The sequence below is a fragment of the Poecilia formosa genome, unplaced genomic scaffold, assembly GCF_000485575.1.
Source record: "Poecilia formosa unplaced genomic scaffold, Poecilia_formosa-5.1.2 Scaffold466, whole genome shotgun sequence".
Taxonomy (NCBI): domain Eukaryota; kingdom Metazoa; phylum Chordata; class Actinopteri; order Cyprinodontiformes; family Poeciliidae; genus Poecilia; species Poecilia formosa.
In genome coordinates, this window is record NW_006800405.1 from 198,530 (window position 1) to 214,932 (window position 16,403).

The 16,403-nt window shown below is 38.9% G+C and overlaps 2 protein-coding genes across 3 annotated transcripts; one reads left to right on the forward strand and one right to left on the reverse strand.

Annotated features, from left to right (window-relative positions):
- Window positions 1-1,287: 1,287 nt before the first annotated feature.
- On the forward strand, window positions 1,288-3,385 carry LOC103156137 (inverted formin-2-like). Of its 2 annotated transcripts, XR_001659607.1 has the most exons (3): window positions 1,288-1,350; window positions 1,432-1,474; window positions 1,745-3,385. XR_001659607.1 is itself a non-coding variant. In XM_016664091.1 (2 exons), exons 1-2 carry the CDS (start codon window positions 1,465-1,467, stop codon window positions 2,008-2,010), a joined length of 276 nt encoding a protein of 91 aa, XP_016519577.1. In that variant the 5' UTR covers window positions 1,369-1,464; the 3' UTR covers window positions 2,011-3,385. The 2 variants fall into 2 exon arrangements, 1 of the variants encoding a protein (XP_016519577.1); XM_016664091.1 differs by lacking the exon at window positions 1,288-1,350 and having other exon boundaries at window positions 1,369-1,474.
- Window positions 3,386-9,569: 6,184 nt separating this feature from the next.
- Window positions 9,570-13,763, reverse strand: LOC103156138 (E3 ubiquitin-protein ligase TRIM21-like). Its single transcript, XM_007578080.2, has 3 exons — window positions 13,664-13,763; window positions 12,046-12,127; window positions 9,570-11,077 (listed from the first exon to the last, which is right to left on the reverse strand). Exons 2-3 carry the CDS (start codon window positions 12,083-12,085, stop codon window positions 9,807-9,809), a joined length of 1,311 nt encoding a protein of 436 aa, XP_007578142.1. The 5' UTR covers window positions 12,086-12,127; window positions 13,664-13,763; the 3' UTR covers window positions 9,570-9,806.
- Window positions 13,764-16,403: the final 2,640 nt, after the last annotated feature.

Here is a 16,403-nt window from a genome sequence, read left to right on the forward strand (position 1 = left end):
TTCTGAGATTAACTTGAAGTTTCTGTTAGTGTATGACTGATATGTTAGGGTCTAATGTGAGTCCACATGTCTAACTATCTAAACTGAGTATTTAACAGAACAATAATCCTAAACACAACAGCTTTTCTGCAAAAGAATCGCTGATAAAGAGAAGAATAAAAACGCGTCAGAGGGACTTAAGGGACTTCCATAAGGATGTCACATTTATTGTTCGACATGAAATATAAAGCAGAAAGCAAAAACTGCATTTAATTTGTTGTTCCCAATGGATGCGTTTACTTCCCTACTTACATTTGCACACTTACTCGGGTTTATTCATTCTCATATAACATTTCTGCTGTTACTGCACTTTATTCAGTTATGTAATGATATGACTGTAGACAGTCTGGAGTATTTTTAAAGCACATTGTGTTTTTTAAGTTATTCTACTCAGTAGCACAGTTAGATAATTAATGTTATTTCTATTTATGATAAATGCCCAATATTTTTATGCTATGATCTTGTACATTATGTAATCTTTATTATTTTATGTTATTGCTATATCTTGATTATATATATTTTAACACCTTTTAATTTGTTGTGAACCCACATAACTTGATGGTGCAGCCATAGCTTAATTTGGGGACAATAAATATTTATTCTATTCTAAAGGTGGCTAGTTGGATCATAAATTTAATTTAATACAATGTATTTAAACAGCACTGATGCAGAACTCACTAAACAGGACATAAATTCAATCTAATCATACGTTAAGTTCCAGTTTATCCCAGTTATGAACCAGTGCAGTCAAGTTAAGGTTTTTATTCAAATTAGTTAAAATCTAAAGAAACACAGCAATTTGCATATGCCAGCATTCACTCCTCCAGAACTGTGAACCATTTGTCTGTTAACGTGAGAAGAAAAAACACATTAACAGCAAAACGCGGAAGTTTTGCTGTTCTGTTTCGTTGTGGATAGTTTCTCTGAGTCACTGAGCGTAAGAAGGCGGGCAGGAATCTGTTTTATTCTTTCGGTGTGCAGGGAAGGAGAGTTGGGGGAAGCTGCATGTAGTTAGTTTAAACTACCAGGACTGTTGGAACGAAGCTCACCTTCGAACGTGCAGATGAGGGTTTAGAAAAGTGCACATTTTTATTCTAAATGATTCTAGTTAAAAGTTGGAAGTCTATTCAATGATTAGGTTATTGAGCCTGGAAGTGAGATATCAGTTGTGGAAACTAAACGTCATAAGGATTGTTTTACGTGACGTGGTCAATGAAAGGAGGAGGACTTTATTTAAGGTGGGACTCAGATGTTTCCAGTTCACTTTGCAGCAAAGCAGCAACATATGGGTCTGTAAGCAACATGGGATTAGTAAGTTCAGCTATTTATTCAGACCTTCTAGCCAAAGAGCAAACATAAATATAATGTCTTATTTTCTTTTCACATTAACAGTTTTTTTGTAAAGTAAGAGGAAGTGATCGGAATATGCATCAACGTAAGTATTTTTCAAATTGTCCAGTTCATTTCTAATGCTGTGAATGTTGAAAACATTTGTTCTCAGAATTGTATTTATTTGTGGGTCATTTATGAGCAGCAGGCTGCCATCTTCCTATCTCATTATCTTCTTTTAAATGACATTCAAATTAGATCTCATAAGACTGATTGAAATATGAAACCCTTCATTTGTGATGTCTTGTGAGAAAAATATTTGTGTTTAAAATTTGATTGACTTCATATTAATTTAAGAACATTTTTTCTGCTCCAGAAGAAACGAACAGCCCTGCGGTGGGTGGAGTCGACCTGCCTCCAGATCCTGAGGATCATGCTGTGGGTGGAGTCGACCTGCTTCCAGATCCTGAGGATCATGCTGTGGGTGGAGTCGACCTGCCTCCAGATCCTGAGGATCATGCTGTGGGTGGAGTCGACCTGCTTCCAGATCCTGAGGATCATGCTGTGGGTGGAGTCGACCTGCCTCCAGATCCTGAGGATCATGCCATCGGTGGAGCTGTCCTCCCTCCTGGTGATATCTAACATATGGACACTGAGCACAGTGCTCTAGATGGAATAGAAGAATATCCCAAATTCACACAGAAAGTGGGATAAATCCACCTCCCATGTTAGATCTGCCAGGTCTGAAATGACAGGCGAATGAGAGCCAGCCTGCAACTAAAATAGTTAGTGTTTAAAATTATAGTAGAAAAAAAGGTAAAGAAAAAAATATAAAAGTTGTAAGAACAGAAATGCCAAAGATCCACAAAACAGACCCTTAACCCTTTAAAGACGAGGTCTAAATGGCCATCCCGGCGCGCAGTCTCTCTTCTCTGTGCGTCAGCACTCGCTATGTAGCGATAGCTAGCAAAACTACTACTAACCCTGCACACACCACGAACTCTAACTAACACACTTATCGTCTAAAAAACCCATCGAAACACTCTTAGTAAAATCCACAGCATCACTGTGCCCTAGTCTCTTGCCGTATCCAAATCCCCCCCCTCGTCTCTTTCTGCGAGTCTCCGTTCTACCTAGCAACAGACTGTCAACACATTTTTATTGGTTGTTTCGAAATGTGGTACATTTAGACCCCACAAAATAAGGCGGAAATGATCGATCTTATTTCTGGCTTTATTTTGAAGTAAATAACCACAAAACCAATATAAAAACACCACTTTTATAAAGTTTGAAGTCCGTGCTGTCCAACAGAGTCGAAATGAAAACTCGGTATGCGTCCATGTTATTACGAAGCCTTATTAATGCGTCACATGCTTGTACGCCGCACGGCGGGCAGCGACTACATAGGTTTAAGGAGAAGATACTAGAAAAATTTTTATCAGAAAATGAACTTGATGGAAAAAAAAGTTGGTACAGACTGAATGGATTACATTTCTTTTACAGGTTCACTGTGATGGTTGGAGATTCATAAATGTAATTGATCAAGAACGAATTTCATCTTTAACAGACAGCAACATTTTTAAACAAATATTTAACTATAGGACCATTAAATATGGGGTTAGGGTTATGTTTGTACTGGTGGAACAAGCATTGAGATAGAGAAAGTCCTGAGAGGGTAAGAGCCTGTGAGTCATTGAGTCTATGATGAAATAAACTGGAAATATCCAAGTTTGACTCTTCGGTCGTCGATTTTCATCTTTCAGACAAGGAAGTTATCATTCTGACTCTCTGGGCTTCAGAGAAAATAAACTGGTGATGGCTTTCTAAAATAAATAGATAAATGAATAATGTTGTCTGCAATAGTAGATCCTTTTATCAGTTTTATTTTACTAATTGTTAATGTCTGTGAACTAGTGCAATCTTACATTTTGGAAATAGATGAAACATGTTTTTATGCTTAATCTGAGAATTATATAATGCATTGAGTCTTTAAAAATATTAAAATATTTTCACACAAGTCTGTAGTTGTCTTAATTTTTCATCATGGATTTCACAGCACATAAACATACTGCAAAATAAAAAAGTTAGTGAGGGAGATTATTCTGTGGATGTCTTTAAAACCAGTTGTTCGCTACACCTGTAGTTTTATTGCTTTTCTTGTTTTTTATGTTTTTAATTTGCGTTGTTTCCTTTTAGTTTTTGCCCCCTTGTATTTGTTCAGTGTTTTGTTTGAAATTGCTTCATAAATAAAGTTATTAATAAAATTTAAAAAATATATATTTCTGTTTAGACTTTGGGTCTATTTTTAACAGATTTTAATCTTTTGTTTATACATTTTTATTTGTCAAAATTTTGAATACTTGAATCTTGAATCTTGAAATGAACATGTGAATTAATCAGCAGGGCCCCAAGCCTCCATGGGGCCCCAAGCCTCCATGGGGCCCTAAGCCAAATCTGGTTTTGGGGCCCTCTAGTTCTGCTAACAACGTGGACTGGTTGCAGTCAGCAGCCCGATCATTAGATCTTTCACACACCTGCTATAAACTGATTGCATCTCTGGGTGTTTACATTATATACTTGTATAATAGGACACATTTATTGGCCAACTGATTTATCCACCAGTTGATTTCTGGGCACCTTGAGGGGGTGGGGGGTGCTGTGGTGATCTGTGTTTTCTGTGTATTTATTTTGAGGTTTTTCTGTGTTTATTAGTCTGTTCCCCTGTGAGTCTCTCTCTTCCCTGTTGATTGATCCCAGCTGTGTCTCGTTTCTTTAATTACCCTCCCAGTGTATTTAGTCCCACCTGTTGTTTTTGTCTCTTGTCGGATCCTCATCGTTTGTACGTCATGTAATGTCCAGCTGCCTGTTCTGTTCTTTGGATTATTTCATTAAAATCATCATTCATCACTTCAACCTGGGTCTGCCTGCGTCTTCCCTCCCCTCACCGCCAACCACAAATCATGACAATTACGACAGAAATTATTAAAAAAAAAAATCAGCTCCACTGAGGGGGCCCCTTAGTTGCTTTGGGGCCCTAAGCAGCTGCTTAGTTTGCATATGCCTGGGGCCGGCCCTGTTAATCAGACATAGTGTATTATTACTAACATAGTAATACTAAGTTACAATAAATTCTCAAAAAATAAAAAAATCAAGGGCAAACGATGCATTAACGAACATTTCACAGGGGGTGAATTGTTTTATAAAACCTCTTGAGAACCAGAATAGTTTCAAGTAGCTGAGCCAAATAATAAAAAGGAAATCACTTTTTCAACTTTGATGAAATAACCGATTCCTTTACCTGAGGCCTAACATGAAGCTTTGTTACATCCTGATAACTCAGTGTGGTGGTTCAACCAGTGTAACAAGTAACAAAAAGATAAGAAAAAACAACCTTTCAGGTCATGCTGAAAAGAGATTTCTACAAAATTAAATTTAAATACTGAACATATAAAATAAAAATACTTAACAGATGTAAGTGATTTCATAAATATTCACCCCCTATAGGAGCTCACCTCAAGGCAGTGACTGTCATGTCACCTGAGGATTCGATCATCCGCACTGTAAAAAAGAGACGCGGCCGTCAGGTGGAGAATCTGTTCGTAGATACGGGTGAGGAGGAGAGTTCACTGCAAAAACCCAGAAATATGACTAGCTGCAGTAAAGTTACTGTAATCTATGACTATTATTATGGTTCTGTTGGGTTGATTTTTTAAGGGTTTTTTTATTTGATTTTGTGCTAAATGAAAATTAAAGATTTGATTAAAATATTACAGAAAATTTAAAATGCCTTCGTTCGTAACAGAACACTGACATAAATTCAGACATAATAAAAATACTAAATGAAAAAAGATTTATTAAATGTACAACATTCATATTTATCAAGTTAAGCTAAGAAATGAGGCTACAGATAATAATGATGTCTATCACTTCTGGGAGGAGGAGGGAGGCCTCTAGAACACCACCAGCAAAGAACAACTCTCCAGTACCCTCTCTAAGGGGTAATCTGAACTGTCGTTCAGCCCATAAGCACAAACAACAGTCAGAACCCGTCCCCCCCTCCCCCGTACAGGCGTTGTTGTAAACCCCAGCATACAGGCGCCGAGATGGGGGAGCCTGCCCGGAGCCTCTCGCTGTGGGCAACTCCAGAGTGGAAGTATGTCTGGCCCCTCTCAAGGAGACTGGTTCCAGAACCAGAGCCATCCGTTGAGGAGAGACCGACTATTTCTAGCCAGAACCTCTCGGCCTCACACACTAGCTCCGGCTCCTTTGGATCAATTTTTTGGACGAGTTGTACTGCAATGTCAATTTCCCCCTGGGGATTCATAAAGTACATGAATTCATTTATTTATTCATTGGATAAACAGTTGTCCTCTAACAGTAAGTTGTTTCTCTGTGTGTACATGAAGGAGACTGGCAGTGCTAAAACCTTTCTCCTGGCTCTGACTCATTGTTGACAGGGAATGGTGCATTTCTGTACATGTCATTAGTTGCACTGGGAGGATGTGGAGGAGCTTAACGTTTTCACAGATTATCTGTCTCAAAACATATTGTGGAAACTTGGGAATTTTAACAAATATGTAAAATATATATTTTTTAAAAGTTACTTACTGCAACTTTAACAGCAAAGACATAAGAATTGTCATCATTAGTACAACTTGACTCAAATGTACAGGTTTCCTAAGCTATTGACCCCAAACTACTCACAAAGATCAATTATCTGAAATGCAATAAAACTGTGTGTTGTGTGGGCGGAAGATTGCAAGCCAATAAAGCAAACTCCTGGCTGGCTCGCCAATAAGTATAACTCTTTGTGAATTGAGTAGTCCAGGATACCAACTGAATGCATAAGAATCGGCCTGATTTGTTAGAACAAGACATCAGAGTCTACACTATTACGGTAATTTCTCCTTTAGATTTTTCTTTGTGCTAAAAATATATCAGTTAAGGCAATGGTTTTGGCTGTGTGGCCCTGGCACTCCTTCAGCTGCAGAGTTCAATGTTCATCTCAATCTTGGCTCAGAACTGTCTACAGGATCCAACCAAAGGTTCCTCTTTTGAATTTGCCTTCTTTTATTGGTTTTCCACCCTATGGACCTGTTTGCATTGGCTGGCACTGTTGCCCTGCTTGTTTTATTGGCTGTCTGCTTAGGTAGATGATCTCAGATCCACCTCTGCCTTAGAGATATTGTTCTGTGTTCTTGTTCCAGGGCTACTCAAAGGTCACCCTCCAAATTAGCTGGCACACTTTCCTTCTTTCCTCTATCTGCTTTCTGAACAGCACACTCCACTTTCTTTGGTTCCTCTTTTGTGTTGGTCTGTGCATCTCATGCTCCACTCAGTTCCATTTGCTCTCCTTTCAGTTCCATTTTGCCCTTCTATTTGTCTTCAACACAACATAGTGATCTTTGATTGCAGTTACACATTTTACATAATTTCAAGTTCATTGTTAAACTCACATCCGCAACCTCCTTAGCTACTCTGATTCAGCATTAAAACATTATTAATATAATTATTTTGCATTGTGTCTTATTCAGTTGCTCAAAGTCTTTAGACTTTTTTTAATTCATGCATGGGAATAAGGAATAGTCTCAACTCTAAATTTTCAGGCTGGAAACTTACTTCCTCATTTCTCAGGAATCCTGCTATTCCTGTTTCATGGCTTGGCAACTCTCTCCCTGCCTGACTAATTTCTTATGATTAAATGCAAAAACAACCAAAAAAGAACTGAAGCAAAACTTGCACAGAATTGGCGACTAGTATCCCTGGATTGGCAAACCACTGAATTGTCAACTTCCTCTGCTCTCCATTAGCACAGATAAGCTTACATAAACATTGGATAGTCTATCTTTAACCTTGGCTAGGCTAACAACTGGCCTGCCTTGGATGCCAGGTGTAAATCTTTCGTTTTTCTTTGAATTAATTTTTCCAGGAAAGATGGGTGGCATACTATTGGGCAAATTTCCAAAAGGCAATTCCACTTATTCTACCAAAGGTTATGTTAATAATACATAAAATTATATAAAAAAATATTTGCTATTTTTTAAGTAGACATGATGAAAATTTTTGTCAACTTTTATTTATTTTTGTTGTTTTCTGTGTGTTAATTTAGGTTTCTTTGTTCTGTTGAGTCTCCATGTTGTCCTGTCTACCCCTTGATTGGTTACACCTGTTCCTTGTTTCCCCTGGTTGTCTCCCTGTGTATTTAAACCCACCTGTGTCTCTTGCTTCCTTGTCGGGTCCTTGTCTTTGCTACTGTCTAGTCCAGGGGTGGGCAATCCTGGTCCTGGAGGGCAAGTGTCCTGCAACTCTTAGACGTCTCCCTGATCCAACACACTTGAATTCAACAGCTGAATCACCTCCTAAATGCAGTCAAGTTCTCCAGAGTCCTGCTAACGACCTCATTATTTGACTCATGTGTGTTGAAGTAGAGAGACATCTAAAAGTTGCAGGATTTTGGATTATTTTATATATCTTCATTAAATCACAATTTCTCTCACTATAACCTGGGTCCACTGCATCTGCCTCACCACTTCACCTCTGCAAAACATGTACATTTTGTTTTAATGCAACATTCACCATGTGTATTTTATGTATTAACAACAACAATTCAGTTTTTGCTTGAAGGTTGTATCCAACAGAAATATAGTTTTAGGCTGAAATGTTGTAGTGATGAAGACTTTGGCTATAGCCCTCAACATTCTTAAAGGATGCTTGTCTGTGCATATGGGCTTTCTCATGCAAACACTGTAACAGCTGCATTATAGGCTGAAAAAACTGATATCATCTTGTAAAATGTGTGTTCCTCTAACTCAGTGGTTTCCAACCCTGTTCCTCAGCCGCCCCCCTCGTACATGTTTTAGATATGTTTCTGTCCCAGGACACCTGATTTTAATGAGTGCATAACCTCCTGCATCAAGTGCTACTGAATCCTATTAATTATCCAGTTATTAAAGTCAGGCTTGTAGCAGCAAGAAGATCCCTAAGACATTCAAGATGGGGGGTTGAGGACCAGGGTTGGCAGCCACTGCTCTTACTGACGTCCCCCCCCCCCCACTGACTCCGCCCCTGGCCCTACAGGATGGGATTCAGAATTGTTTTCTGCACCTCTGGTTCTTTTTAAGTTCAAAACAAACTGGACTATAGATAAAACATCTTAAAGCTGATAAATAGAAAAAAATGAGTATGCGTATATGTGTCCGCATTCTCACAGCATAGTATGTACATATGCTAAAGGTTGGTTGTTGTTTTTTTATGCAGGTCTCAACTACATTTATGATCACTTGGACACCAACACTGATGATAACTGCAGAAGATGACTGGTTTGGATTCACTTGGTTCAGAAAATCCCAAACAGGAGAGTGAGAGTGGCACATTTCTGCTGCACTGTTTGGTTCTTTGTGGTTTTTCTCTTTCATCAGTGTTTACCTCTCATTTTGTTGTTCAGCTACGTTGTGCTAATTATTCACCTGCCCTCAGAAAGTCAGCTTGATCCCTTCCACGTCTGATTGCAATCACATGACTTTTCTCACATTTTTTCAGAAAGTCCATGGAGACAAATGGACTGATTTTGATGAGGAATACCTGGGTACTTATATTGGTGTTCTTCTTTTTCTTGCTGGGTTGTACAGATCCAGCAATGAGGCCATAGAAAGCCTCTGGGATGCATAAGCTGGTATAACTATTTTGAGGCAACAATGTTGCTTTAGACCTTTAAGTACCCACAGATTTGACACCTTGAATAAAATCTGACAAGCATTCTCCCATCCAGGATGTTTGGGAGATAGTGGTGCAACTTTTTCCAGTGATTTTCAACCAAAGGTCACCCAGGGTACTAATGTGTTTTATGCTTTTCATTGTGTATTTATATTATTACAGTGCAAGAAAAAATATAAAATTTTTGCTTTTTTCTTGAAGAAAACACATAGGGATCAATTCTGACCCCCAGGTGGTCCTCTAGTTAATATTATTTTAAAAATCAATGGACACAAAAGATTTATTCAAGAGATGTATTCTAATAGTCTGCAATAAAAGTCAGATGACATAAATACCAAACATATATTTAAGCCATTTTCTTAAGGACCATTTTACTTTTTTAAAATTGAAAATGTGGTGAAAGTTGAAAAACAGTCACTGGACACCATACTAAAAATTTTAAAATGTTTGTTTTGTGGAAAAGGAAGCCTAGTAACATAACCAAGAGATGCAAAGAAATTAGGCAATAAGAAAAAAATATTTTTAGTAAAATTTTTTGTTGTATATATGTGATTTTAATATAGCACAGCCTATCCAAGAATAATGTAATTGTTTCAGAATGCACTCAATAAAAAAAGTTTTTACACAGTAAAAGTAGAAAAAAAATCCAGAGTGTAGAGAAGTACATTTTTTGTAGTAAGAGAGAAGCAGTCATTTATATTCATTCTTCATGGAGTTTCATCAGATCAACGACCAGCCTGACTAACAGGACAGATGATCAGAGGAGCAGAGTTTTTACCCCCATTATTAAGATAAGGACTGAAGAATGGGTAGAGTTTCTCCTTGAAGCAGCAGCCAGTAAAGGAGTAGATCAGAGCTGCAGCATCTACATCATAGAAGGAGACCAGACCCTGATCATAATCCACAAACACCCCGACCTTCTCTGGACCAGGATGGAGATCGAAAAGGGTCGAAGTCTTTTCCCCTGTTGAATAACGATTTTCATTTCTCAACACTAAGGTCCAGAAACCATTCTTAGTACTCAATGCAAGTATTTCCTTCCTGTCTACAGACTCTCTAACCACTCCTAAATCCCATTCAGTCTTTCCTTTAACCTGAACCTCAAAGTAAAATCTGCCTGAAGAGAAACTCTGCTCTGCTAAAACAAAAACACACTTAGAAAATCTCTCTGGATTGTCTGGAAGTTTCTTCCAATCATCTCCATGTTTCACCTGCTTTCTATCATCAGACAGGATGAGTTTAGGATGAGCCGTATCAGGATCCAGAGTCACATCCACTGCAAACTGCTGGACCCTTCTCATGTCCAGCATCTTCTTCATCTTCTCCTCCAGCTGAGCCACAGCTCTCTCCACAGTCCCCTCATATGATGGTGGATGAACTCTGTCCTCTACCCAGTTCTTGTTTGGTGGATCATCTCCCAGAGAGGAGAAACTTTGGTTGAAATTCACCTCAGAGCTCCTCTTCTTCAGCTCAGAGATCTCCTGTTCCAGTTCTCTGATGAAGTCTTCAGCTTCTCTCTCTGTAGTTTCCTGTTTGTCTTGGATCTCCTTGAGGAGCTCCTTCAGGCCTCTCTCAGCAGACTCCATCAGAGCCGAGAAGACCTGAACACCTTCTGCTTTCTCTCTGTCTGCAGCATCTCTACTGATCTTCACCGACTCTCTGATCTCCTGGATCTTCAGTCGTCTCTCCTGGATCATCTCTTGAACTTCAGCCTCCCTCTTCCTCATCCAATCTTTTATCATTATCTGTAATACGTCATTCCTTTGAATTTTTTCTAAAATCTTGCTGGTCACTTCCATGCATCGTTCAAGTGTATAAGTATGCATCATCACGTCCACAATATTGAGGCTTTTTGTCTTTTTAAGGTATCCCTTCTTGATTGGTGGGAGCCCAGGAACGGTGTCAGGCTGCAGCAGGAACCACTCAAATCTTTTTAACTCATCCTCACTTAATTCATCCAAAGCTTTCAAGACATCTTCTGCCTTCATTTTAGCTCCTAATAAAGACAGAAAACACAGTAAAACATAAACTGATTGATACAACAAAATAATGCTGGCCAAGTATTTATTGATGCAACAACTGAATGTATTAGCTCAAAATGTTTTTCTTTCATTTTGAGATTTTCAGTGTTTTCCGTGCACTAGAAGAGCATTTCCCCATCATTTAAAAAAACAACTCAATTATTATGTACAAAACAAAGAATCAAATCTCCCAATTTTCACATTTTGAAAAGGAAAATATCACTTTTAAAATGGCATAGAGTTGAACTAAACACCAAAATTATCTCCCATAAAGAAAACTGCAAACAATAAATGCTTGAGGACATTTCCACACAAACATTTTTAATTTTGTTTGTCTGTCAGGAACTCTGCTAAGGTATATAACCGTCAGCGGTTTTGTTTTTAGCTCTCATGTTTCTATGGTTCCTTGCTTGTATTGTGTCACCAAAGGTGTGCAAAGTTTGTCTTCATTGTCAACATAACAACACAACCTTCAACAAATTCTCACTTCTCTTCAGTTGAGTTATTAAAATGTTTAAGAATTAGCTGTGTGACTGGCTCCCAATTGCTTGCTTCATGTTTTTGATTTAAATCCTTACTGTCATTGATCATCACATGTATCCTTGCACCTCCAGTCAGCCTTGTGCTAACAAAACATACAGAAAAGCTTTCTTCAGATTTATAAAACTCACTGGCACTGAGGTTCCACTAAACTAAGGGTTTTGTGCTTTTTTGAAGGACATCTGTGTTTCAGTGAGATTTTTTTTCTTTTTTAATGTTTCCTTTCCAGTGCTGCTCTAGACAGATTGAGAAATTAATCTAAATTTGGTCCCTTTTGAAGCAAGATTCTGTTGAAACATATCATCTGTCGTTCATAGTAACATTTGGTTTGGTACTAAACTTGTTTGACTCCCCAGATCCATGATTTTATTTGTGAGGAACTCTGAAGAAGTTTCCCCATTACCTGTCTGTTTCTCAGGTGTTGCTGAAGTGTCTTTATCCATGTTCCCTGGAGGAAGGTGTAGAAGTGCCACAAATGTTTGGATCTTTGAAGGTAAAGAGAAAAAAATTAATGTTACTGTAATATAAATCAAAAATCTAAAGAAATATATGAAATCAATCTCATCTTGTTTATAGTACAGGGAACTTGAAAATGAGAATTATTGTGATAATCATAACTTTGATTTTAAGAGACAAGCTGTTGAATGCAGATGAGAAATTAGCAAACAGCAGTCTAGTAAGTGTGTTCGGAGCTTCCATGGATGGAGTCTAAGATTAATAATTTTAAGATGCAATGCTCCACTTGTGAATTACTTGTACACACACACACTCACACACACACATATGTTTGTCTCTCTATCTTTGCCTGGATTTTCCATGGACTTTGATTCATTTTTACAGTCCAACCCTAGCCTCAACCCTAATAAAAACTCAATACATATCCTAGTCTTGGTTGTCAACAGTTTTATTGAGGGATCGGACCTGGACAATGAAACATCAGCAATACAAATTTGTCCTCATTTTTCTTATGTGAACTTAAAACATAAGAAAGACACTACGAAAACAGAAATGACATAAACAAAAACTACACATCCTAGTCTTAAACCTAACCCTTAACCCAAAAACACAATTTCCCCTTGTGGGGGGCCAAATCCTGATCGGTGTCCCCACAACATAATATGTGTGAGGAAAATTATCCCACAATGCATCAAATACATGATGCTCACACACACGGTTGTGTTTGTGTGACTTACAATAACCCAAAAACTTTCTGTAACCCTAAAACAGCATTTTCCCTCATGGGGACCAAGAATGTCCTCACAAAAAGCAGTGGTCCCCACAATGTAGAGGGACAGAAGGTTCCCATGAACATATAAAAACCAGGTTCACACACACACACACACACACACACATGCGCACGCACACACAGTTATAACTGAACTCAGAGGGTGTCTACTGCAGGGTTTCAGTTCAAATCTTTTTAAAAAGGATAAACTTATGGAGCCATTTATTGTTTCTCTTTTCATCTTTGTTCCACAGAAAATATGACTTACTGATTTCTTAATTTTGAAACTACGTTAAGAAACATGATTCCAAACTCTGACGAACTGGAGACCAGATTGAGTCGGTTCCCCACTTCAGTCAGTATTTAGTCTCTAGTCATACAATAGTTTTAATGTTGGCGCTTCATCAGGGCTTTGGATGGATTCTCAGGTTCTGGACAATAGGAAACAACTGAACCAGAACCTTCAGCTGCATCCTCTACATTAGGTTTTTAAATGAACTAAATTCATTAAGCTAAATATTTTTATCATCATCAATCACTGGCCGCTTAAAGCAGCTTTCTGATCTGTAGTGTTTTATTAAGTTATATTAATTCATAAAGTAAAACTGTTATGAGAACCTATAGACAAGCTCATAAAGACATAAATATGAGTTTAGTTAGATTCTGCTGCAGCATCTTTAAATATTCATCATTGTAATTAATAATGTGGTCAAACTGGCTCCAGCTCCCATGATCTCCCAGTCCTCCCAGTATCTCCTCCACCAGCTCCCTCTGGGGCCCTGCAGGTGTTGCATACCTGTTGGTTCCAGGTGTGTGTGGGTCCTCCAGCAGCTCTCTGATGGTTTCTCCACCTCTGACTCTCTGAGGCTGAATGAACTCACTGCTGCCTGCTACACAGACTCAGATCCAGGACCCAGCGGGCCGTCAGAGGTCAGACACGAGGCTTTCTACTGCATCATTGACTCACTACTGCCATCTGGTGGCCGTGTTGGGTCTCTGCGCTTCAGGTTATTTTCTCAGGACTTTAAGAATCTCCTTTAATCCTCCAGATGTTCTTGATCACCATATTTCCTCCAGGTTTTCTGAAGGTCAGTTTTCATTTGGCCAGATTTTAAACTCCTCTTTTTTTTACCTGCAGAAGCCATTTCCACCATTTATTACTACTGTTTAGTTTTAGTTTTATTGATTTGACTTTTCATTTCTGGTTAGTTTAAATACATTATGGGAAAACAGAAAATATCAGTGAATGATTGAAAATTTAAAGATTTTAATTCAGTTGGAGAAAAAATATTACATAGGGCCTAAAAGGCAAGATGTGGAACCACAATCAATCAATCAATCAATCAATCAATCAATCAATCAATCAATTAAATTTTAATTGTATAGCACATTTCAGCAGCAAGGCATTTCAAGGTGCTTTACATAATTAAAAAAAACATAAAAACAGCATGTGATATTGAATAAACAGTCAGAAAGAGAAAGAGATTTTGAAAAGAAAAAGATTTAAAAAGATAAAAACATACTTTTGTTACGGTTAAGCGCCTGTCGTCGCCGGACTCTGTCGTCCGTTTAACACGGGTATTATCCAGGCCCCGTCTCCTGACAGGACAAGGTCTCCAAACCTTTCAGCACCAGGCTCCGTAGAAAGAGGAATAAAAGAAATTAATAAATAGATAAAAATTCAGATAAAAACATTAAAAACATTGAAGACATCAAAAACCCACTCTAACCCTAATTTAGCCATAAGCAACTCTAACCAGGTGGGTTTTAAGTTGAGATTTAAAGGCTCTCAGTGTTTCAGCTGTTTTACAGTTTTCTGGAAGTTTGTTCCAAATTTATGGTGCATAGAAACTGAATGCTGCTTCTCCTCGTTTGGTTCTGGTTCTGGATGCAGAGCAGAACCAGAACCAGAAGATCTGAGGGGTCTAGACGGTTGGTGCAGCAATAACAGATCTTTAATGTATTGCGGTGCTAAACCGTTCAGTGATTTATAAACTAACAACAGTATTTTAAAGTCTATCCTCTGAGCTACAGGGAACCAGTGTAGGGACTTTAAAACTGGTGTTATGTCTCTATCTTCCTGGTTTTAGTGAGAACAGCAGCAGCAGCTTCTGGATCAGCTGCAGCTGTTTGATTGATTTATTAGTCAGACCTCTGAAGACGCTGTTGCAGTAATCAATGCAGCTAAAGATAAATGCATGGATGAGTTTCTCTAGATCCTGCTGAGACATCAGTCCTCTAATCCTGGAGATGTTCTTCAGGTGATAGAAGGCCGACTTTGTGACTGTCTTAATGTGACTCTGAAGGTTCAGGTCAGAGGTCATCACTACTCCCAGGTTTCGGGCTGATCGCTGGTTTTCAGTTGTAANAGGCCTCTGGTGCACGCCTATAATTGTACCAGGAATGATGTGACTGGGGAAGCTCCTTTTCTTTTAATGTTTGGCAGAGAACCACGTCTCCCCATTGACATTTGCTTTGGCATCAGCCCTCAAGGTTACAACCACAAAACGCATTCACAGTATGTGAGAGACCTAAAGAAAACACTTAAACATGCTTATGAGTTGGCCTCCAAAAATGCAGAGAAGAGAATGTTGCTGAACAAAAGGCGCTGGGATGCCAAAGTGACTGCCATGCCTTTGGAAATAGGTGACAGAATTCTTATAAGAAATCTAAGTCTAAGGAAGAAACACAAGATTTCTGACAAGTGGGAACCCATTGTTCATATTGTTGTCAAATAACCTGATGAAAGTATCTCAGTCTATGTTGTTACGCCAGAGGATGGAGAGGGGAGAGAGAGGGTTCTGCATCGAGACATGCTCCTCCCCTGCGGATTCCTACCAGCAACTTGGTAACCAGATGTTGGAGATGGAGTGGCCCTGAAACCCTTGCTGGACTTTTCAGCGACAAATGATGAGGACATATCGAATGTGGTTGAGAATACAGATCAGGAACCACAGGGAGAGGTCGCAGGAACTTCTTTGCAGAGTGTGCCACAGTCACAAAATACCCTGAATCCCAATGCTTCTGAGTTCATTTCAGAACAAACAGATTTGGCAGGGTCAGTGGATGAAGTTAGTCCAGTTTTACCACGTTCAAGACCCCAAAGAAGGCGATTTCAACCAGCCTACCTCAGTGACTACCAGGTTGGCTCCAAAGTTCATTATCAACAACACAGCTTATGTTCACCGACACAGCAGACACTGGTTTATAGTTTTTTGGTGTCCTTGCAACAACAACTTGCAGGGTTAGTTCAGTCCCTGACTACTGGTAGTGACGAGGACGTCACATTTTAAGTGGGGGAGGATGTAACCCAGCTGTATTTTATTTGTTTGTTCTGAGTTATTTGCTTTTCTGTATTGTTTTTACCTTATGGGTAGTGTCCCTTTAAGAGCAAAGCACGACATCACTTTACGGCAGCGTTCCGACTGCAGTTACTAGGGAAACTCCCGGGCAACTCCCGGGCTTTAGAGTTTCAGAGCTGCTGCGGAGTAGACACACGCCAGTCTCTGCCGTCCTTCTGCATAGCGCTTGACTTC